This window comes from Haliotis cracherodii, unplaced genomic scaffold (genome assembly GCF_022045235.1).
Source record: "Haliotis cracherodii isolate W230 unplaced genomic scaffold, xgHalCrac1.p SCAF_24, whole genome shotgun sequence".
NCBI classification, from domain to species: domain Eukaryota; kingdom Metazoa; phylum Mollusca; class Gastropoda; order Lepetellida; family Haliotidae; genus Haliotis; species Haliotis cracherodii.
Window position 1 is genome coordinate 9,372,521 of NW_027266280.1, and position 26,034 is coordinate 9,398,554.

At 42.4% G+C, this 26,034-nt stretch overlaps 1 protein-coding gene across 2 annotated transcripts; it reads left to right on the top strand.

Annotated features, from left to right (window-relative positions):
* The first annotated feature begins 163 nt into the window (after window positions 1-163).
* On the top strand, window positions 164-24,518 carry LOC139472303 (sodium/glucose cotransporter 4-like). Of its 2 annotated transcripts, XM_071254742.1 has the most exons (13): window positions 164-226; window positions 428-532; window positions 1,952-2,011; window positions 6,484-6,588; window positions 9,148-9,256; window positions 11,824-11,904; window positions 13,825-14,060; window positions 14,626-14,761; window positions 15,491-15,749; window positions 17,349-17,511; window positions 18,219-18,440; window positions 19,025-19,115; window positions 22,167-24,518. In XM_071254742.1, exons 1-13 carry the CDS (start codon window positions 212-214, stop codon window positions 22,382-22,384), a joined length of 1,800 nt encoding a protein of 599 aa, XP_071110843.1. In that variant the 5' UTR covers window positions 164-211; the 3' UTR covers window positions 22,385-24,518. The 2 variants fall into 2 exon arrangements, with proteins under 2 accessions (XP_071110843.1, XP_071110844.1); XM_071254743.1 differs by lacking the exon at window positions 6,484-6,588.
* Window positions 24,519-26,034: the final 1,516 nt, after the last annotated feature.

The window sequence follows — 26,034 nt, forward strand, 5'->3', positions numbered from 1 at the left end:
GCTACCCGACCGCCCCGAATGAATGCTGTAAGTCCCTCCCCATTCACTCACTCGGGGCAGATAATCCGTCCCTCCTCTTAGATCTTTGGTTATTCTCTAACGATCTCTGTTTCCTGTTGGTGTTCGAATGTAACGTGTGTCTCCATGTGTGTTACAGGCATCCTGTCGGAACAGGGGCACAGTCGGCGGGTACTTCCTGGCGGGCAGAAGCATGCACTGGATACCGGTAAGATGGAAGTTACAAAACTGAAAAAATGTACATGCGTGTGCATGTGCGCGTGCGTACGTGCGTGCGTGTGTGAGTGTGTGTGTGTGCGATAAAATTTCAGGTCAACTAACGCATATATTTTAATTTGATTTTCCAAAGGATACCAGGTTACAATACCAATATCACACCTGGATGTACCCTGTTTTATGTGTATTCCAGGTTGGAGCGTCGTTATTCGCCAGCAACATCGGCAGCGGTCACTTCGTGGGTCTGGCAGGATCCGGAGCAGCTAGTGGGATCGGCATAGCAGCCTTCGAGCTGAACGTGAGTGTCATAGACTTCGCATGCATTGACTCGACAACGTAGACAATTGTTAAATTCCTTCTCTATTTGTGGTGGACCTCATTATCAAACACACATCACATCGTTATCATACTGTTGCTAAGCTTTGTGGAGAAAATATACGTCAAATATTATGCGGGAATACCTATAAAATGCAAAGCTTACTGGCAGAGGTGTTTTCACCCTGTTCATATACCCTGTTCATACACCCCTGTTCATTTACACTGTCATATACCCATGATCATATACCTTGTCAAAAACCCTGTCATATATCATGTTCATATTCCCTGTTCATATACCCTGTTCATATACCCCTGTTCATATATCCAGTTCTTATACCCTTTTCATATACTCTATCACATACCCTGTTCTTATACTTGGTCAAATACCCTGTTCTTATACTTTGTCATTTACCCTTTTCTTATACCCTGTTCATATACCCTGTTATTATACTCTGTCAAATACCCTGTTCATTAACTCTGTCATATACCCTCTTCATATACCCTGTTATTATACTCTGTCAAATACCCTGTACGTATACGCTGTTTTATACTCTGTTATATAGGCTGTTCTTATACCCTGTTCATATACCCTGTCAAATACCCTGTTCATATACTCTGTCATATATCCTGTTCATATACCCCGTGCTTGTACTCTGTCATATACCCTGTTCTTATACTCTGTCATATATCCTGTTCATATACGATGTTCTTATACTCTGTCATATACCTTGTCATATACCCTGTTCTTATACTCTGTCATATATCCTGTTCATATACGATGTTCTTATACTCTGTTATATACCTTGTCATATACCCTGTTCTTATACTCTGTCATATATCCTGTTCATATACGATGTTCTTATACTCTGTTATATACCTTGTCATATACCCTGTTCTTATACTCTGTTATATATCCTGTTCATATACCCTGTGCTTGTACTCTGTCATATACCCTGTTCTTATACTCTGTCATATACCCTGTTCATATACGATAATCTTATACTCTGGCATATACCTTGTCATATACCCTGTTCATGTACGCTATTCTTATACTCTGTCTTATACCCTGTTCATGTACGCTATTCTTATACTCTGTCATATACCCTGTCATATATCCTGTTAAAATACCCCGCATATACTCTGTTATATATCCTGTTCTTACCCCCTACTATATACCCTGTGACACATCCTCTCCCTATAGCCTGACATTGACATTGTTAATATACCCTGTTCATATGACCCTGTTCACATAACCCTCTTCATATACCATGTCAAATACCATGTTTATATACCATGCCATATGCCCTGTCATAACCCTATACACTGTTCATATACCCTATTCATATACGCTATTCATATGTCCTATTCATTTTATTTTCCCTGTTCATGTTTTATTCAGGCTATCTTCATCCTGATGATTCTCGGGTGGATCTTCGTCCCCGTCTATATCGCTGCTGGGGTAGGTGACGTTTATAAACGTGTCAATCTTTCAATCACTTTCGACCAAGCAAAGCTGAGTTACTTCTTTTCTTCATTTGAAATAAAAGTCAACATTTTAAACACAGAACATGTACCACATTGGCATTTCCGATACAGACAATCTCCACCGACACGACATCCCCCACATGGAGCTTTTCCCGCACAGAGAATGTACCACATGGAGCTTTTCCCGCATAGAGAATGTACCACATGGAGCTTTTCCCGCACAGAGAATGTACCACATGGAGCTTTTCCCGCACAGAGAATGTACCACATGGAGCTTTTCCCGCACAGAGAATGTACCACATGGAGCTTTTCCCGCACAGAGAATGTACCACATGGAGCTTTTCCCACACAGAGAATGTACCACATGGAGCTTTTCCCGCACAGAGAATGTACCACATGGAGCTTTTCCCACACAGAGAATGTACCACATGGAGCTTTTCCCACACAGAGAATGTACCACATGGAGCTTTTCCCGCACAGAGAATGTACCACATGGAGCTTTTCCCGCATAGAGAATGTACCACATGGAGCTTTTCCCGCACAGAGAATGTACCACATGGAGCTTTTCCCGCATAGAGAATGTACCACATGGAGCTTTTCCCGCACAGAGAATGTACCACATGGAGCTTTTCCCGCACAGAGAATGTACCACATGGAGCTTTTCCCGCACAGAGAATGTACCACATGGAGCTTTTCCCGCACAGAGAATGTACCACATGGAGCTTTTCCCGCATAGAGAATGTACCACATGGAGCTTTTCCCGCACAGAGAATGTACCACATGGAGCTTTTCCCGCACAGAGAATGTACCACATGGAGCTTTTCCCGCACAGAGAATGTACCACATGGAGCTTTTCCCGCACAGAGAATGTACCACATGGAGCTTTTCCCGCACAGAGAATGTACCACATGGAGCTTTTCCCGCACAGAGAATGTACCACATGGAGCTTTTCCCGCACAGAGAATGTACCACATGGAGCTTTTCCCGCATAGAGAATGTACCACATGGAGCTTTTCCCGCATAGAAAATTCACCACATGGTCCTTTCCCAAATAGAGAATTTCCCACATTAACCTTTTCCAAAATAGACAAATTCCCACATTAACATGGGCATTTCCAATACAGGCAATTCCTTACATTGACATTTCTCATAAAGACAATTCCTTACTTTGACATTTCCCATACAGACAATTCCTTACATTGACATTTCCCATACAGACAATTCCTTACATTGACATTTCCCATACAGACAATTCCTTACATGGGCCTTTCCCATACAGACAATTCCTTACATAGGCATTTCCTATACAGACAATTCCTTACATTGGCATTTCCCATACAGACAATTCCTTACATGGACATTTCCCATACAGACAATTCCTTACATGGGCCTTTCCCATACAGACAATTCCTTAAATTGGCATTTCCTATACAGACAATTCCTTACATTGGCATTTCCCATACAGGCAATTCCTTACATGGGCCTTTCCCATACAGACAATTCCTTACATGGGCCTTTCCCATACAGACAATTCCTTACATGGGGCTTTCCCACACAGACAATCCCTTACATGGGCATTTCCCACACATGCAATTCCTTACATTGGCATTTCCCATACAGACAATTCCTTACATGGGCATTTCCCATACAGACAATTCCTTAAATTGGCATTTCCCATACAGGCAATTCCTTACATAGGCATTTCCCATACAGGCAATTCCTTACATTGGCATTTCCCATACAGACAATTCCTTAAATTGGCATTTCCCACACAGACAATCCCTTACATGGGCATTTCCCATACAGACAATTCCTTACCTTGGCATTTCCTATACAGATAATTCCTTACATTGGCATTTCCCATACAGACAATTCCTTACATGGGCATTTCCCATACAGACAATTCCTTAAATTGGCATTTCCCATACAGGCAATTCCTTACCTTGGCATTTCCTATACAGATAATTCCTAACATTGGCATTTCCCATACAGACAATTCCTAACATTGGCATTTCCCATACAGACAATTCCTTACATGGGCATTTCCCATACAGAGAATTCCTTAGATGGGCATTTCATATACAGGCAATTCCTTACATGGGCATTTCCCATACAGACAATTCCTTACATTGGCATTTCCTATACAGACAATTCCTTACATGGACATTTCCCATACAGACAATTCCTTACATGGGCATTCCCCATACAGACAATTCCTTAAATTGGCATTTCCTATACAGACAATTCCTTACATGGGCATTTCCCATACAGACAATTCCTTACATTGGCATTTCCCATTCAGGCAATTCCTTACATTGGCATTTCCCATACAGACAATTCCTTACATTGGCATTTCCCATACAGACAATTCCTTACATGGGCATTTCCCATACAGACAATTCCTTACATTGGCATTTCCCATACAGACAATTCCTTACATGGGCATTTCCCATACAGACAATTCCTTAAATTGGCATTTCCCATACAGGCAATTCCTTACATAGGCATTTCCCATACAGGCAATTCCTTACATTGGCATTTCCCATACAGACAATTCCTTAAATTGGCATTTCCCACACAGACAATCCCTTACATGGGCATTTCCCATACAGACAATTCCTTACCTTGGCATTTCCTATACAGATAATTCCTTACATTGGCATTTCCCATACAGACAATTCCTTACATGGGCATTTCCCATACAGACAATTCCTTAAATTGGCATTTCCCATACAGGCAATTCCTTACATTGGCATTTCCTATACAGATAATTCCTAACATTGGCATTTCCCATACAGACAATTCCTAACATTGGCATTTCCCATACAGACAATTCCTTACATGGGCATTTCCCATACAGAGAATTCCTTAGATGGGCATTTCATATACAGGCAATTCCTTACATGGGCATTTCCCATACAGAAAATTCCTTACATTGGCATTTCCTATACAGACAATTCCTTACATGGACATTTCCCATACAGACAATTCCTTACATGGGCATTCCCCATACAGACAATTCCTTAAATTGGCATTTCCTATACAGACAATTCCTTACATGGGCATTTCCCATACAGACAATTCCTTACATTGGCATTTCCCATACAGGCAATTCCTTACATTGGCATTTCCCATACAGGCAATTCCTTACATTGGCATTTCCCATACAGACAATTCCTTACATTGGCATTTCCCATACAGACAATTCCTTACATTGGCATTTCCCATACAGACAATTCCTTACATAGGCATTTCCCATACAGACAATTCCTTACATGGGCATTCCCCATACAGACAATTCCTTAAATTGGCATTTCCTATACAGACAATTCCTTACATGGGCATTTCCCATACAGACAATTCCTTAAATTGGCATTTCCCATACAGGCAATTCCTTACATTGGCATTTCCCATACAGACAATTCCTTACATTGGCATTTCCCATACAGACAATTCCTTACATTGGCATTTCCCATACAGACAATTCCTTACATTGGCATTTCCCATACAGACAATTCCTTACATGGGCATTCCCCATACAGACAATTCCTTAAATTGGCATTTCCTATACAGACAATTCCTTACATGGGCATTTCCCATACAGACAATTCCTTACATTGGCATTTCCCATACAGGCAATTCCTTACATTGGCATTTCCCATACAGACAATTCCTTACATTGGCATTTCCCATACAGACAATTCCTTACATTGGCATTTCCCATACAGACAATTCCTTACATTGGCATTTCCCATACAGGCAATTCCTTACATGGGCATTTCCCATACAGGCAATTCCTTACATTGGCATTTCCCATACAGACAATTCCTTACATTGGCATTTCCCATACAGACAATTCCTTACATTGGCATTTCCCATACAGACAATTCCTTACATTGGCATTTCCCATACAGGCAATTCCTTACATGGGCATTTCCCATACAGGCAATTCCTTACATTGGCATTTCCCATACAGACAATTCCTTACATGGGCATTTCCAATACAGGCAATTCCTTACATTGGCATTTCCCATACAGGCAATTCCTTACATTGGCATTTCCCATACAGGCAATTCCTTACATTGGCATTTCCCATACAGGCAATTCCTTACATTGGCAGACAGACAGTTCCACGTGGACCTTTCCCCAGATTTGAAATTATGCTTTCATCTGTCTTGAGCAGCTCTGATTGTCCTACTAAACACACTTTCTTACGCGAATTACGATGCGTCAAAGTTGTTATTGAGTGCGGGGTGTCCCTTAATTGGTGGGAAAATATCCAGTGGGGAATTGTCTGTGTCGGGAATTGCCGGACCCCGATAACGTGTATATAACGGAGAACCCACGGTTCGTTAATCCTGAACTTTAGTAAACCGGTTGATTTCTCCGGGAACGCTACCATTTGTAATACCTTGGTTCCACCGTACATGTATTCCACTGTGATAGGTGTTTACTCTACCCGAGTACCTACGCAAGAGATTCGGCGGTCAGAGGATCAGGGTCTACTTGTCAGTCCTTGCTCTCATCCTGTCCGTCTTCACCAAGATCTCTGTAAGTTGAAATATGTTCAATGTCTTCACCAAGATCTCTGTAAGTTGAAATATGTTCAATGTCTTCACCAAGATCTCTGTAAGTTGAAATATGTTCAATGTCTTCACCAAGATCTCTGTAAGTTGAAATATGTTCAATGTCTTCACCAAGATCTCTGTAAGTTGAAATATGTTCAGTGTCTTCACCAAGATCTCTGTAAGTTGAAATATGTTCAATGTCTTCACCAAGATCTCTGTAAGTTGAAATATGTTCAATGTCTTCACCAAGATCTCTGTAAGTTGAAATATGTTCAATGTCTTCACCAAGATCTCTGTAAGTTGAAATATGTTCAATGTCTTCACCAAGATCTCTGTAAGTTGAAATATGTCCAATGTCTTCACCAAGATCTCTGTAAGTTGAAATATGTTCAATGTCTTCACCAAGATCTCTGTAAGTTGAAATATGTTCAATGTCTTCACCAAGATCTCTTTAAGTTGAAATATGTTCAATGTCTTCACCAAGATCTCTGTAAGTTAAAATATGTTCAATGTCTTCACCAAGATCTCTGTAAGTTGAAATATGTTCAATGTCTTCACCAAGATCTCTGTAAGTTGAAATATTTTCAATGTATTCACCAAGACCTCAGTAAGTAAAGAATCTGAAATACAATCACAATCTATATGTCATAACAATGATTTAAATAATAGAAGAGAAATCGGTTATCTATAACCATTGGTATGAAAAAGTAATCATTTTTGCTAACAATTCACTAACTGAAAACGTGTTTTTTTCTATACGTTACAAGAATTAATGGATAAATCATTCATTAAAATCAGATCTTTGTTCTTGCTCCCGCTAAACAAAGATCTGAGGACATCCCATTATGGGTCACGTCAGACCGACCTTGCGCGAACTTTGACCGACCAATTGATTGACTAATCAGAAGGAAGCTGTCTCGTGCTTTACGGCACTAATTTCAAATTGGCGACTACGCTTCGAAACATATTTTGACAAATTCTCGATTACAAATTTTAAACCTGAACAAAAGAACATTCTGGAATGGCTAATAGATTATCTAGATTGTATGGATTCGGTCGTTAAACCCTTAACTATCGTTCGGAATACCCCCTGTTAAAGTTTTCGAGGTTGATTAGAAATCACATTCCGACTGTCACTTTCATAATCTGGTAAGCGACGCTCTGATTAGTTGGATGAAAGGTCGTTCTGACGTGACCCCTAATGGGGTGTCCTCAGATCTGTGTTTAGCGGTAGCAAGAACTGAGGTCTCATTTTAATGAGATTGTGGAAAAATATTCTAAAGATACACATTTTCTGATATATGAAGGCATAAGGAAAGCTATTGATGATTAAGGGAAAAGGCTAAATAATAGATTGTGAAAAGGAGAGCTTTGCAATCCTGTATTTCCTTATAACTTATCTGTTTTGAAAAAAGAGGCACGGGTAAATATTACAAAATATGAATCTTACAAAATTCTTTGGTTTACTAGACTACCTTGTCTCAAAAGTATATGAAGATATGCTCCTTTAACATTTACAGATAATGAATGGGAAATTTCAATATTGTACCACCAACGTGTACACTGAGTTCAGATTTGATTTGGTTACACTATAGAATTTTTGCACAATATATTGCCAACAAGATATTTTCGTTACAAAATTAGATACATATATATTGACTCACCTATAAATAGTTTTTGTAAACAGTCACTCGAAACACGTTTTTGGGACTGTGATGCTAATGCTATTTGGAAACTGGATACTAAGACCACTAGGCCTTACAGTAAACTACGTTTATAATGAACACGCTTCTAACGAACTGACGGATATAACGAACTTGTTATTTTGTCCCGACTATTTGCTGTAGTTATGCTGTATATATGCATATAATGAACTACGGCTATAACGAACTAAAATTCGTGGTCCCTTTGAATTGGTTATAACCGTAGTTTACTGTACTTTGACTTTACCAAAGCAAAAACATTATATTGGGAATAAAAAATAAACATAACAATGTTGTTAATTGTATAATTTTACTAGTTGAAAAAATAATTTACAGATGTAAAACAAAAGACGTCATGTCTTTCTGGTACAAATGAAGAAAGAAATCGTCAGATACTATAATAGTACAAAATGAAAATATTTCTCTATGTGCGGACCTGACTATTTCTACTCTTTGTGGATAATTATACATACGCTTCCCAACCAGTAAGTCTGAAGAAATCTTCTCTTATTCACATTGCTTCAAACGTTTCCTGTGTCTGAATTTCTATTGATAGGCTAATGTAAGATATATGTAATAACTATTGGAAATTAGTTATACCTTATTATGTCCTTATCTGTGTCCATCGAAAAATAAATGTAAAATATCAATATTGACAATGATCACACAATGCCTGTACCACTGTTAGAAATGGAGAATATTTTTTTTTTTTTTAAATCAGTAAGTTGATATAATCTCAATGCACTCACCAAGATCTAAATCAGTTGCAATACTTACATGTTGACGTATGTGATATATCCCATTATGCATGTCGTCATGGCATTGTCTACGTCCACCAGGCGGACTTGTACTCCGGTGCCATCTTCCTGACTCAAGCTGTCCCAGAAATCAACCTGTATTTGGCTATCATCATCTTCCTCCTGGTGACCGCCATCTTATCAATTGGAGGTATGTTACCCTTCCATCAGCGCCTGAGAACAGTTAGTCTCCAATATCTGCCGATACAGATTCCACGGGGCTTCAAAGGCAAAATAGTGATGAAAGTTATGTGTATGGGTCACTGAAAATCGGCAAAAAACGAAAAGGCACATGTATATTCCTAGGTGGTCTGACTGTACATGTGACACTGAGATATGTTTATTCCTAGGTGGTCTGACTGTACACGTGACACCGATATATGTATATTCCCAGGTGGTCTGACTGTACACGTGACACTGATATATGTATATTCCTAGGTGGTCTGACTGTACACGTGACACTGATATATGTATATTCCTAGGTGGTCTGACTGTACACGTGACACCGATATATGTATATTCCTAGGTGGTCTGACTGTACACGTGACACTGATATATGTATATTCCCAGGTGGTCTGATTGTACACGTGACACTGATATATGTATATTCCTAGGTGGTCTGACTGTACATGTGGCACTGAGATATGTATATTCCTAGGTGGTCTGACTGTACATGTGACACTGAGATATGTATATTCCTAGGTGGTCTGACTGTACACGTGACACTGATATATGTATATTCCTAGGTGGTCTGATTGTACACGTGACACTGATATATGTATATTCCTAGGTGGTCTGACTGTACACGTGACACTGATATATGTATATTCCTAGGTGGTCTGACTGTACACGTGACATTGAGATATGTGTATTCCTAGGTGGTCTGACTGTACACCTGACACTGAGATATGTATATTCCCAGGTGGACTGACTTTACACATGTCAATGATATATGTATATTCCCAGGTGGACTGACTGTTCTCATCTGGACTGACTTCATCCAGACACTGATATATGTATATTCCCAGGTGGTCTGACTGTACACGTGACACTGATATATGTATATTCCCAGGTGGTCTGATTGTACACGTGACACTGATATATGTATATTCCCAGGTGGTCTGATTGTACACGTGTCACTGAGATATGTATATTCCCAGGTGGTCTGACTGTACACGTGACACTGATATATGTATATTCCCACATGGTCTGACTGTACACGTGACACTGATATATGTATATTCCCAGGTGGACTGACTGTACACGTGACATTGATATATGTGTATTCCCACATGGTCTGACTGTACACGTGACACTGATATATGTATATTCCTAGGTGGTCTGACTGTACACGTGACATTGATATATGTATATTCCTAGGTGGTCTGACTGTACACGTGACACTAATATATGTATATTCCTAGGTGGTTCGACTGTACACGTGACACTGATATATGTATATTCCTAGGTGGTCTGACTGTACACGTGACACTGATATATGTATATTCCTGGGTGGTCTGACTGTACACGTGACACTGATATATGTATATTCCTGGGTGGTCTGACTGTACACGTGACACTGATATATGTATATTCCTAGTTGGTCTGACTGTACACGTGACACTGAGATATGTATATTCCCACATAGTCTGACTGTACACGTGACACTGAGATATGTATATTCCTAGGTGGTCTGACTGTACATGTGACACTGATATATGTATATTCCTAGGTGGTCTGACTGTACACGTGACACTGATATATGTATATTCCTAGGTGGTCTGACTGTACACGTGACACTGATATATGTATATTCCTAGGTGGTCTGATTGTACACGTGACACTGATATATGTATATTCCCAGGTGGTCTGACTGTACACGTGACACTGATATATGTATATTCCTAGGTGGTCTGACTGTACACGTAACACTGAGATATGTATATTCCTAGGTGGTCTGACTGTACACGTGACATTGATATATGTATATTCCTAGGTGGTCTGAAAGTACACATGACACTGATATATGTATATTCCTGGGTGGTCTGACTGTACACGTGACACTGATATATGTATATTCCTAGTTGGTCTGACTGTACACGTGACACTGAGATATGTATATTCCCAGGTGGACTGACTGTACATGTGACACTGACATATGTATATTCCCAGGTGGTCTGACTGTACACGTGACACTGAGATATGTATATTCCCAGGTGGACTGACTGTACACGTGACACTGAGATATGTATATTCCCATGTGGTCTGACTGTACACGTGTCACTGATATATGTATATTCCTAGGTGGTCTGACTGTACACGTGACACTGAGATATGTATATTCCCAGGTGGACTGACTGTACACATGTCACTGATATATGTATATTCCCAGGTGGACTGACTGTACACGTGACACTGAGATATGTATATTCCTAGGTGGTCTGACTGTACACGTGACATTGAGATATGTATATTCCCAGGTGGACTGACTGTACACCTGACACTGAGATATGTATATTCCCAGGTGGACTGACTTTACATATGTCAATGATATATGTATATTCCCAGGTGGACTGACTGTTGTCATCTGGACTGACTTCATCCAGACACTGATATATGTATATTCCCAGGTGGTCTGACTGTACACGTGACATTGAGATATGTATATTCCCACATGGTCTGACTGTACACGTGACACTGAGATATGTATATTCCCAGGTGGACTGACTGCTGTCATCTGGACTGACTTCATTCAGACACTGATTATGATCGGAGGCAGCATCGTCCTCATGGTGATGAGTAAGTGACATTTTTAGTTTATTACTGTCTGTATTATACCTGTGTGTTTTTGTAAAATAAATCAAATGTTCTCACGACGTCCCCGCCCTCTAACAAATGAAAGGTCATAAATACACATCAAAATATATTCATTGTCACTGTCCTTGAACAACGGAGGGGTGGCTGAAACGTTATGAGCCCAATTTCCAGTTAAATATTTTTCAAGAAATCGCTCAACAAAATCAGCTGGGTCTCAAAACGACTTCAGTTCTTACGAGAGATGATGAGCGTTTCTCATTAAGAGCATGCTGAAACCTTTGTCACGCCCAGATCATTCCTCAGAATGTTCTCAATTCTCTCATGAGAGATTCCTGTGAAGTCAGTGAGTGAGTGAGTGAGTTGGGTTTAACGCCGCTTTTAACAGTACTCCAGTTATATCGCGGCGTGTCAGCTTACTCTGGGAGGAAAGCCCGAAGTGATGCAGGTCTCAGACGTTTACCACTTCGGTGAAACCCACGAGAACGGGTATGGTGCGGACAAACCTAGAACCATAATCGGGGCGAACCGGGATTCGAACCCATGATCATAGGTTTCTTGCGTGCCCAAGGGACGCAACCCAGCACAGCGAATCGCGGCTCCTTAGACGACTGGGCCACCCGTGCCCCCTATGTGTATTTTATCAAGTTTCTTTAGTGGTGACAGCTGATGGTCTTCCTGATCTTCGATGCTATCTCTCCCCCTCCCGAACTCTCCTCCTCACCTCTTGACAGTGGCATGGGAAGGAGCATCATCCCTCCAACGTTGACACCATGGACAGCTGATGGAGATACTCGATGACAGCACGAAAACCAGTTTTGCTCATTTTCATCAACAGAGAATACCTAGTCACTTTGATGCCTGCAGAAATATGCAATGAAATTTCATTTCGTAATGAAATGCAAAAGTATTGTACTTAACACATTCGAACTGTTAAAGGTGTACTGTATAACCTTTGTATTTAGGTCCGAACTTTTCAGCCACCCCTTATTCGTTTTGGGGGCGATCGGGTAGCCTAGTGGTTAAAGCGTTCGCACGTCATGGCAAAGACCCGAGTTCGATTCCCGACATGGGTACAATGTGTGAAGCCCATTTCTGGTGTCCCCCGCGGTGATGTTGCTGGAATATTGCTAAAAGAGGCGTAAAACCATACTCACTCACTCATTTCTTTTTCTTGAGTTGAACTGCCATCATGGGATGAGAAATAAAGCTAAACAATAATCATTATACATCGACTCTCTTATTGATAACAAACACAATCGTCATGCTAGTTATCGCAACCAAATGGCGTGTCAGGTGATACAGGACAATAGATTTTTCAAAATATACTCGTCAAAGAATCAAGTTATTTAAATGGCCATTCGTTTTATCTGTAAAACTCTTTTCTTGCCACGTCACAATTGTTTTACGTTCAGTGTCTATACTATGAGCTTGCCGATCAATTTTTTAAAAAGAAATATTTCACTGAAATGTGTCGGTGTTTTAAAAGATGAATGAGTGAGTATGGTTTTACACCACTTTTAGCAATATTCCAGAAAATCACGGCGGAGAGACACCAGAAATGGGCTTCACACATTGTACCCATGTCGGGAATCGAACACGGGCCTTCGGCGCGACGAGCGAACACTTTAACTACTAGGCTAGCCCACCGCCCCTTTTAAACAGATGAACGTGTGTATATACGTAGGGCGCAGTGACGTCGTTTAAGGTGACGCCGCCGTAACGACGTCACATTGGTCCACAAAGCACTGTGATGCAATTTCATTCAGGCGATATGTCCAAGGAGATATCGCTTGATGTCACCTAAGGGATATATGTGGAAGCCAGTTTTGGATGAGAAAGGGAAATGTTCCAGTGTTAAGCTCTGTATTTTACTTATATAACAGTTTTCTCTTTACTGACCAGGTTTTATGCAATTCGACAGTTATGAGGAGGTCGTGAATAAGTTTTTCGCAGCATGGCCCAATACAACGAAGGTCCACTACGGCATGCCCAACGACAGCTACAGCTACACCAAGTGCGGCATACCTCCAGCCAACTCCATGCATCTCATCAGATCCCCAGAAGATCCTGGTCTTCCCTGGCCTGGAATCATGTTCGGCCTCACCATCTCCTCCATCTGGTACTGGTGCTCTGACCAGGTATGTCCTGGAGTAAAACACTCCTCTACTCCCACCATCGATACCCTGGTATATATGGCTCCTGGTGGTATATCACTGGTGCTCTGACCAGGTATGTCCTGGAGTCAAACACTCCTCTACTCCCACCATCGATACCCAGGTATATATGGCTCCTGGTGACATATCACTGGTACTGGTGCTCTGACCAGGTATGTCCTGGAGTTGAACACTCCTCTACTCCCACCATCGACACCCAGGTTTATATGGCTCCTGGTGGCATATACTGGTACTAGTGGTCTAACCAAGTATGTCCTGGAAGGGAGTCAAACACTCGACTCCCACCATCGATACCCAGATCGTCATTTGTTATCACAGAGGTAAGCCAAGCGTTGATTTCCAAATAACCAGAACATGCAATATAAATATGTCAACAAAACGGTCTGTATTTATTCTCCTCAGGCAGAGGATATAAGTAAATGTTACATCATGCTCTCAACGAATGTGGTGGAATGCTGTAAATATACACAGTTGAATATTCCGTCATCGGTATTCATCGGTATTAACTTTTACCTATGTTTCTCTGCAGGTTATTGTACAGAGGGCTCTGGCTGCCAAGAACATCTCCAACGCCAAGGCCGGCGCCATCCTCGCTGGTTACCTCAAGTTCCTCCCCATGTTCCTCATCGTCTTCCCAGGGATGATCTCCAGAATACTGTTCCCCGGTCAGTGGTTTCTTACCTGTACAGTAAACCACGGTTATAACGAACACGCTTATAACGAACTGACGGATATAACGAACTTACTTTTTTGGTCCCGACTATTTGCTGTAGTTATGCTGTATATATGCTTATAACAAACTACGGTTATAACGAACTAAAATTAGTAGTCCCTTTGAGTTCGATATAACCGTACTTTACTGTATTTGGGTTACAGCATGTTGTGCTTGCTGATTGCACTATTTATATAAACCTGTCCAAATTTTTCACTTCATAGTTACGCCGAAGACCCGGGTTCGATTCCCGACATGGGTACAATGTGTGAAGCCCATTTCTGGTGTCCCCCGCCGTGATATTGCTGGAATATTGCTAAAAACGACGTAAAACCATATTCACTCACTCACTCACTTCATAGTTGTTTCGGGGGCACGGGTGGCCCAGTCGTCTAAGGCGCCGCGATTCGCTGTGCAGAGTTGCGTCCCTTGGGTACGCCAGAAACCTATGATTGTGGGTTCGAATCCCGGTTCGCTCCGATTATGTTTCTAGGTTTGTCAGGACCATACCCGTGCTCGTGGGTTTCACCGAAGTGGTAAACGTCTGAGACCTGCATCACTTCGGGCTTTCCTCCCACATTAATCTGACACGCCGTGATATAACTGGAATATTGTTAAAAGCGGCGTTAAACCCACTCACTCACTCACTTACCCTGCCAATTATTTATCATTATATCCACAGATACTGTAGCCTGTGCCGACCCAGATGAGTGTTTCAAGGTGTGCGGAAGTCGTGCTGGCTGCACCAACATCGCCTACCCGACTCTGGTGCTGGAACTGATGCCCCCTGGACTCCGAGGTCTCATGCTGGCTGTTATGATGTCCGCCCTCATCTCCTCCCTCACCTCCATCTTCAACAGCAGCTCCACCCTCTTCACCATGGACATCTGGACACGGTTCAGAACAAAGGCTTCTGATGTGGAACTCATGATTGTGGGCAGGTAGGGCAGGGAACGTGGTTCATGATTGTGGGTAGGTAGGGCAGGGAACGTAGTTCATGATTGTGGGTAGGTAGGGCAGGGAACGTGGTTCATGATTGTTGGCAGGTAGGGCAGGGAACGTGGTTCATGATTGTGGGCAAGATAGGGCTGGGAACATGGTTCATGATTGTTGGCAGGTAGGGCAGGGAACGTAGTTCATGATTGTGGGTAGGTAGGGCAGGGAACGTAGTTCATGATTGTGGGCAGGTAGGGCAGGGAACGTGGTTCATGATTGTTGGCAGGTAGGGCAGGGAACGTGGTTCGTGATTGTGGGCAGGTAGGGCAGGGAACGTGGTTCATGATTGTTGGCAGGTAGGGCAGGGAACGTGGTTCATGATTGTGGGCAAGATAGGGCTGGGAACATGGTTCATGATTGTGGGCAGGTAGGGCAGGGAACATGGTTCATGATTGTTGGCAAGTAGGGCAGGGAACATGGTTCATGATTGTGGGCAATTAGGGCTGGGAACATGGTTCATGATTGTGGGCAGGTAGGGCTGGGAACATGGTTCATGATTGTGGGCAGGTAGGGCAGGGAACGTGGTTCATGATTGTGGGCAGGTAGGGCAGGGAACGTGGTTCATGATTGTTGGCAGGTAGGGCAGGGAACGTGGTTCGTGATTGTGGGCAGGTAGGGCTGAGAACATGGTTCATGATTGTTGGCAGGTAGGGCAGGGAACGTGGTTCATGATTGTGGGCAGGTAGGGCTGAGAACATGGTTCATGATTGTTGGCAGGTAGGGCTGGGAACATGGTTCATGATTGTGGGCAAGATAGGGCTGGGAACATGGTTCATGATTATGGGCAGGTAGGGCTGGGAACATGGTTCATGACTGTGGGCAGGTAGGGCTGGGAACATGGTTCATGATTGTGGGCAGGTAGGGCTGGGAACATGGTTCATGATTGTGGGCAGGTAGGGCTGGGAACATGGTTCATGATTGTGGGCAGGTAGGGCAGGGAACGTGGTTCATGATTGTGGGCAGGTAGGGCAGGGAACGTGGTTCATGATTGTTGGCAGGTAGGGCAGGGAACGTGGTTCGTGATTGTGGGCAGGTAGGGCTGAGAACATGGTTCATGATTGTTGGCAGGTAGGGCAGGGAACGTGGTTCATGATTGTGGGCAGGTAGGGCTGGGAACATGGTTCATGATTGTGGGCAGGTAGGGCTGGGAACATGGTTCATGATTGTGGGCAAGATAGGGCTGGGAACATGGTTCATGATTATGGGCAGGTAGGGCTGGGAACATGGTTCATGACTGTGGGCAGGTAGGGCTGGGAACATGGTTCATGATTGTGGGCAGGTAGGGCTGGGAACATGGTTCATGATTGTGGGCAGGTAGGGCTGGGAACATGGTTCATGATTGTGGGCAAGTAGGTCTGGGAATAGGTTCATGATTGTGGGCAGGTAGGGCTGGGAACATGGTTCATGATTGTGGGCAGGTAGGGCTGGGAACGTGGTCTATCAGTGGACTATTACTTACCTATCATACGATCTTTACGTTACCTCTACTTCCTTCTAGTACGTGGTATATAGCCAAGCTAATGCAGCTGCAACTTTCTTCCCAGAGTCTGCATCCTCATCCTTGTTGGTGTCAGTATTGCCTGGATCCCCATCGTCCAGAACATCAGCGAGCTGTTCCACTACATCCAGGGAATCACCAGTTTCCTTGCTCCTCCTGTCTGTGCCATCTACCTGCTCGCCGTCTTCTGGAAACGCACCAATGAACCTGTTAGTACACGTGCACTGATTACTATTGGTGACAGGTGAGGTGAGGTGAAATTGGGTTGAACGTCGAGTCCAAGATTATTGCACTTATATAGCGACGTGCATGCACGTGTGTGTGTGGCTGCTTGTACTAGTCCGGACTCATGCCGATTTATAGTGCTAGCACACTGAGATACCATGCCGCAGTTTAACATGAATACCCAACTCAGACACAGTATACCGACCAGTCCTTGTTTTAGCCCTTTAATGACGAGCGCCAGACAGGGTAATAACAAGTACCATCTTTTAATGTCTTTTGGTATGACGGGCCGGGGATCGAACCCCGGACCTTTCGCTCTCCGGGCGGACGCTCTACCATTAGACCACGGAGGCGGTCTTTATTGGTGACAGAATCGTATGGACTTCTATCCTATTTGTATAGTATGGGTTATTATTTTCATCTGCATACATTGTCCTTGTTAATGCAATGATGTTTTGAAGCAAAGAAGTATGAAGAAAAAAACTAAAAAGCAAAATCACTGTCTGTAGTTGAATCAGCTTTATCGGTGCATAGACAAGGCAAAGGCCCTTTGCGATACTCCTCCTTTCACAGCAAATAATCATGTATTCTGAATGTGTGTTTCTAGTTAATAGTCACGTTGACTACTAGATAGTGAATGTGTATCTATCATGATATGTGTTACACACGTTTTCTTATACCGTCTTTGCAGGGTGCTTTCTGGGGCCTGATGGTCGGACTCGTCACTGGGCTGATCCGCTTTGCCTGGGAGTACTCGTATGCTGCCACCCCCTGCGGTGAAACCTCAGACAACCCCATGCCTGACATCCTCTCCAAAGTCCACTACCTCCACTTCGGGTGTATCCTGTTCCTCATCGTCACCATTGTCACCATCATCATCAGTCTGCTCACAGAGTCAATTGATGACATCCATGTGAGAATTTCACTTTCATAAACATTTGTCTTCAAAATCTGTCATATGTTTGTTTGTTTTTTAACGCCGCACTCGGCAATATTCCAGCGGTCTGTAAATAATCGAGTCTGGACCAGATAATCCAGTGATTGACATTATGAGCATCGATCCAAGCCATTGGGAAACGATGACAAGCATCAACCATGTCAGCGCGCCTGACCACCCGATCCCGTTAGTCGTCCATTACGACAAGCAAAGTAGCTGGTTAGAACAAGCATAGGTTTCTGAAGACCTATTTTACCCCGGACTGTCATGTCCGCTCACAGAGCCAATTAATGACCACCACGTTGGAATTCCCTTTTCATTAGCATTTGTCCTCAAGATCTGTCATATGTAAAATATATAAGCCCAACAATGCAAGATGCAATTTAGCACATCGTCTCAAACGAACTTTTAATGACATAATGTTCTGCTACAAAGTTGATAATGTTGATCCCTATCATCCAATGGATGCAATAGATTACAACGGTTTGCACTGGATTGCTTTGAGATGCAAAACATTGACACATTTCATGTAATGATGTTTTATCTGTAATCATTTCCAGTTGGTTCGGCTGACATTCTGGAACCGCCATGAGGCTTGGCCGCGTGTTGTCATCGACGAGGAGCAAGTAGCCCAGGAGGAGAAGGAGAAAGGTTAGTATGTTCAATATTGCCCATGGCTCCCTCCCCAATAGTTAAATGTGGTCGATATTACCCATGGCTTCCGCTCAAAAAGCTGTGTTTGTTCAAAATTGTCCTTGACCACTGCTCCGTTAGGTTAGTATGTCAAATATTGTCCATGGCTGCTGCTCCAATAGGTTAGTATGTTCAGTATTGCCCATTGTTCCCTCACCAGTAGGTTAGCACATTCAATATTGTCCATGGCTGGTGCTCCAATAGGTTAGTATGGTCAGTATTGCCCATTGTTCCCTCACCAGTAGGTTAGCACATTCAATATTGCCCATGGCTGCTGCTCCAATAGGTTAGTATGGTCAGTATTGCCCATTGTTCCCTCACCAGTAGGTTAGCACATTCAATATTGCCTATGGCTGGTGCTCCAATAGGTTAGTATGGTCAGTATTGCCCATTGTTCCCTCACCAGTAGGTTAGCACATTCAATATTGCCCATGGCTGGTGCTCCAATAGGTTAGTATGGTCAGTATTGCCCATAGTTCCCTCACTGGTAGGTTAGTATATTGAATATTGCCAATGGCTCCCTACCCAAAAGTACTAATGCAGCGCCATCTGCTTCTCCCATTCGTTAGTATGTTGAATATTCCCGTGGTTCACTCCCCAGTAGGTTAGTATGTTGAATATTGCCCATGGCTGCTGTTCCAATAGGTTAGTATGTTCAGTATTGCCAATAGTTCCCTCCCGAAAGGTTAGTATATTGAATATTGCCCATGGCTGCTGTTCCAATAGGTTAGTATGTTCAGTATTGCCCATAGTTCCCTCCCCAGTAGGTAAGTATATTGAATATTGCCCATGGCTGCTGTTCCAATAGGTAAGTATGTTCAGTATTGCCCATAGTTCCCTCCCCAGTAGGTTAGTATATTGAATATTGCCCATTGCTCCCTCCCCAAAAGTACTAATGCAGCGCCATCTGCTTCTCCCATTCGGTAGTATGTTCAATATTGCCCATGGCTGCTGTTCCAATAGGTTAGTATGTTCAGTATTGCCCATAGTTCCCTCCCCATTAGGTTAGTATATTGAATATTGCCCATCGCTCCCTCCCCAAAAGTACTAATGCAGCGCCATCTTCTTCTCCGATTCGGTAGTATGTTCAATATTGCCCATGGCTGCTGTTCCAATAGGTTAGTATGTTTAGTATTGCCCATAGTTCCCTTCCCATTAGGTTAGTATATTGAATATTGCCCATGGCTGCTGTTCCAATAGGTTAGTATGTTCAGTATTGCCCATAGTTCCCTCCCCAGTAGGTTAGTATATTGAATATTGCCCATTGCTCCCTCCCCAAAAGTACTAATGCAGCGCCATCTTCTTCTCCGATTCGGTAGTATGTTCAATATTGCCCATGGCTGCTGTTCCAATAGGTTAGTATGTTCAGTATTGCCCATAGTTCCCTCCCCAGTAGGTTAGTATATTGAATATTGCCCATCGCTCCCTCCCCAAAAGTACTAATGCAGCGCCATCTTCTTCTCCGATTCGGTAGTATGTTCAATATTGCCCATGGCTGCTGTTCCAATAGGTTAGTATGTTCAGTATTGCCCATAGTTCCCTCCCCAGTAGGTTAGTATATTGAATATTGCCCATGGCTGCTGTTCCAATAGGTTAGTATGTTCAGTATTGCCCATAGTTCCCTCCCCATTAGGCTAGTATATTGAATATTGCCCATCGCTCCCTCCCCAAAGGTACTAATGCACCGCCATCTTCTTCTCCGATTCGGTAGTATGTTCAATATTGCCCATGGCTGCTGTTCCAATAGGTAAGTATGTTCAGTATTGCCCATAGTTCCCTCCCCATTAGGTTAGTATATTGAATATTGCCCATGGCTGCTGTTCCAATAGGTTAGTATGTTCAGTATTGCCAATAGTTCCCTCCCCAGTAGGTAAGTATATTGAATATTGCCCATGGCTGCTGTTCCAATAGGTTAGTATGTTCAGTATTGCCCATAGTTCCCTCCCCAGTAGGTTAGTATATTGACTATTGCCCATGGCTGCTGTTCCAATAGGTTAGTATGTTCGGTATTGCCCATAGTTCCCTCCCCAGTAGGTTAGTATATTGAATATTGCCCATTGCTCCCTCCCAAAAAGTACTAATGCAGCCCCATCTAATTCTCCGATTCGGTATTATGTTCAATATTGCCCATGGCTGCTGTTCCAATAGGTTAGTATGTTCAGTATTGCCAATAGTTCCCTCCCCAGTAGGTTAGTATATTGAATATTGCCCAGTAGGTTAGTATGTTCAATATTGCCCATGGCTGATGTTCCAATAGGTTAGTATGTTCAATATTGCTCATGACCGCTGCTCCAATATGTTAGTTTCTTCAATATTACTCATGGCTGCTGCTCCAATAGGCTCGTATGTTCAATATTGCTCATGGCTGCTGCTCCAATAGGTTAGTATGTTCCATCTTGCTCATGGCTGCTGCTCCAATAGGTTAGTATGTTCAATATTGCTCATGGCCGCTGCTCCAATAGGTCAGTATGTTCAATATTGCTCATGGCTGCTGCTCCAATAGGTTAGTATGTTCAATATTGCTCATATTGCCTACCCAATAGTACTAATGCAGCGTCATCTGCAAAACTGACACTAAAACAACTGACAAAACGATTAAGACAGTCATTAAAGAAAATGGGCGAGATATTGATGACGCAGAGATCTAGAGTTGAGTTAACATCTTTGCAAGAAAGCTGTGGAAATAAGTGGGGCTGTCTGGTATTGAAAGCTGATGGAAACTCGACGAACAATATTCTTACATACGAGTTACTTTTATCCAGGTGACTATGAATTTTATGCAGGGGAGTTTGTGTTTCATCATCGACACCTGTTTGGTCTGTATGCAAATTGCAAAGATCAAGAACATGCTTACCTTTGACCAATAACGATCTCTTAATAATACGCTTAAGGCATTTCATTGCAATGGCAGGTAAAGCCAAGGGGCGATAATCATTGTTTACAGTTGGTTTTGTTTTGTGTTGGGTTTTTTTTTGCGTTACATTCTTTCCATGTCTTGGCGTGTTGCAGTGGATCACGCCAGTCCACCATGGTACATGAAAGCGGCGCAGTGGATCTGTGGCATCGAGAAAATGAACCAACAACAGGAGCTCACCCCAGAGCAGAAGAGAGTATTGGAGGCCAAACACACGTCCATCCACGAGGGGAGGACATGGAGAATTGTTCTCAATGTCAACGCTGTCCTGCTTATGACCTGCGCTATGTTCATGTGGGGCTTCTATGCTTGAAGGACAGACGAACAGCCATCACCTACCTGCACTGCATTGAAACCTTGGCACCATGGTCCAAACTTGAAATAGTTGTTTCAATATATTGAGATACCAACATGTTCCGTAACAGAATAGTTTTTATCATCCAAACCTGGCTCCCACAGGAGATATCGCTTGGATGAGATCAAGCTATATCTACACTGTAGATATCGCTGCAATGAAATTACATCACGATGCATTGCAGACCATTATGACGTCACTGTTACCATGACGTCACAATCAAATGACATCACTAATGGCTCTGCTACTGAAGCTGTTTGCAGTACTTTTTACACTGAAGACATTGCTAATTACTGTGTACAAATTGAAAAAGTTGAAAGAATGATGTTGGATGATAAATAAAATCTCACCCTCGTGTCTTTTGATATCAAATATATCAACACTCGTTGATAAAAGTGGCAAAAATCCTCGGCAAGCCTCGGAATTTTTCCACTTTTATCAACTCGTGTTGATATATTTGATATCAAAAGACACACGGGTGATATTCTCTATATACACAGTCTGCTATGTCGCATCCTGACAGGGAACCAGCATCTTACCTGTATTTATCATACTCACTAAACATGAGTCAGGTTCTCAACATGAACGCTATCCCATGTATGACTGCAGTTACATCGCGTGGGGCTTCTATGCCGAAAGGATAGACGAACAGTGATTACCTTCCTCGGAGTACAAACACATTGAAACGTTGGTAGTGTAGTCCAAGTTTGAAATGACAATGAATTGTTTTACGCATATAGTTATGTCAGTATGTTGAGTATAACATATGTTCCGTAAAAGAGTATGTATTAGACGTTCTGTAGACAAAGGCACCTGCCTCCAGACTTCACATACCGTACATACTAAACACCAACCCTATCTTGCTCATGTCCCTTCTTGTGGGACTTCCATTCTTCAAAAGGTGAGGTGAGGTGAAGTGGGGTTTAACGTCGCGTCCAAGATCATTGCACTTATATAGCGACGTGTATGTGTGTGTGTGTGGCTGCTTGTACTAGTCCGGACTCATGCCGATTTATAGTCCTAGCTCACCGAGATACCATGCCGCAGTTTAACATGAATACCCCACTCAGACACAGTATACTGACTCCGAGACGACCAGTCCTTGTTTTTGCCCCTTAATGCCGAGCGCCAGACAGGGTAACAATAAGTACCATTTTTTAACGTCTTTTGGTATGACGCGGTAGGGGATCGAGCTCCGGACCTTCCGCTCTCCGGGCGGACGCTCTACCATTAGACCACCGAGGCGGTCATGCTTCAAAAGATTTGAAAATCCCGAGCATCTGACATAAACTGCCGGGGAAAGGAAAGTCTACACCCATGTTTTATGGTGGCTGAAAGTGAAACAAACGGGAACTGGTTATTCAATGGTGATGTATTTGACGGGTATCACAGTTTCAGAGTTTCGGCGTCTGTTTTCAGCCTAGTAACGTTTTGATGACGTTTTTTGGTCAAATTCAATTCTAAAGTGTCTACTTTCCTTTGCCGGATAGTTGAGTTCGGTGTCTTTGTTCAGTATATATATACAAAATAAATGCGCAGTTTCAATCGACGTCAAGGGACATAACTGCAGCTGATCTTTGATTCTGTCATGACAAAGTGACTGGTTCTCCTGGGGTGCCATAAACTGACATACAACTTATTGCTTGAGGTCGCCATCGGGAGGGAGGAGGTTGCGGTGTACTTTGGATGGAAAGTGGGAGGAACAATGACTTTAGCAGTATAGAGACTCTGACGTACTGTGACGTCATGTTTATTTCGTCACAATGCTCCTACTTCTAGCCGTAGATCATTGACTCAATATCACATGCTTGTTCTGTGAAACTTCATTTCAAAACTACCAAGTTTCTTTCATTATCACGCTGTGAAATAACTGGAATACTGTTCAAAGCGGCGTTAAACCCAACCCACTCACTCATCCTTTTCAATTTCATTACAAATTAGTTACGTGACGTAAAGTACACTTGGTCACGATGCTCCGACTTCTAACCGTAGATCATTAACACAAGCTTATCATGTGTGTTCTTTAGAACTACATTTTAAAACTCAAGTTTTCTTCATTTTCAATTTCATTAAATAGTATTTACAAATTCAGGACTCGTTAAACCCAACCCACTCACTCATCCTTTTCAATTTCATTACAAATTAGTTACGATGCTCCGACTTCTAACCGTAGATCATTAACACAAGCTTATTATGTGTGTTCTTTAGAACTACATTTCAAAATATTTTCAATTTCATTAAATAGTATTTACAAATTCAGGACTCGGTGTTTTATTGTCTCTTTTTAGAGTGATTTTCGTATTATGATCAAATAAAACTATGGTATGGGCTTATTAAAGGTAACACTTACGGCAACAGAGGTCGATACCGAATCGTTGAATTCTAACATTCAAATTTAATGGAATATGTGACTCAAGCAAACATTCAATCATGTTCTGGTTCGCGCCATGTTTGTCATGAGAGAATGTTGATTCCTATGTTTCAATTGTTGAGATTTGTAACAGTTTCATCATTATATCTACATATAAAAAAAGGGTAATATATTGGGTTTTAATTATTGAAAACTGACTATCAGTTACTTGCATGTGTCATGCTTGTAGTGCTGCGGAGTGATACACAATGTATGGGGTAGTGATGTGCCTTTGACTGGGTAATGTATCAAAACATAACACAAGATGATATCTGGTAGGAGGCGACTGTTTGTCTTCATGTTCTGGTTAGGTGTCTTCACCGTTTCTAATTACTAACAATAGACGATAACTCGTTTGTTTCCTGAGAACGTCACCATTATGTGTGGTCCTTCAAGGCCTCCATTATGTGTGGTCCATCAAGGATTCCTTTACATGTGGTCCATCAAGGCCTCCATTATGTGTGGTCCATCAAGGATTCCGTTACATGTGGTCCATCAAGGCCTCCATTATGTGTGGTCCATCAAGGCCTCCATTATGTGTTATTCTTCAAGGCCTCATTACGTGTGGTCCTTAAAGGCCTCCATTATGTGTGGTCCATCAAGGACTCCGTTACATGTGGTCCATCAAGGCCTCCATTATGTGTTATACCTCAAGGCCTCCATTATGTGTGGTCCTTCAAGGCCTCCATTACGTGTGGTCCTTCAAGGCCTCCATTATGTGTGATCCTTCAAGGCCTCCATTATATGTGGTCCTTCAAGGCCTCCATTATGTATGGTCCTTCAAGGCCTCAATTACGTGTGGTCCATCAAGGCCTCCATTACGTGTGGTCCTTCAAGGCCTCCATTACGTGTGGTCCTTCAAGGCCTCAATTACATGTGGTCCTTAAGGACATAATTATCTGTGGTCTGTCAAGGCCTCCAAGGCTTGCATTATGTGTGATTGAGACCCCATCTTACATCAAATTCCAGTCATAAATACTCAAGTTATTGTGTTCAAAAGGGTTTTTTCGAAAACCAGTTCATACTACGTGACCTTAACCTACAGTGCCATCCAATCACATATCAGAAAAATGCCCCAGGTGTATAAAGAATGTATATCAGTTATGACATCTCTAACATCTGTCATAAATGGTTGGTTGAGAAAACTGCAGCAGAGGAGGGCTCAAATTCAAGCACTTTCAGGGGACCACCTTACAGG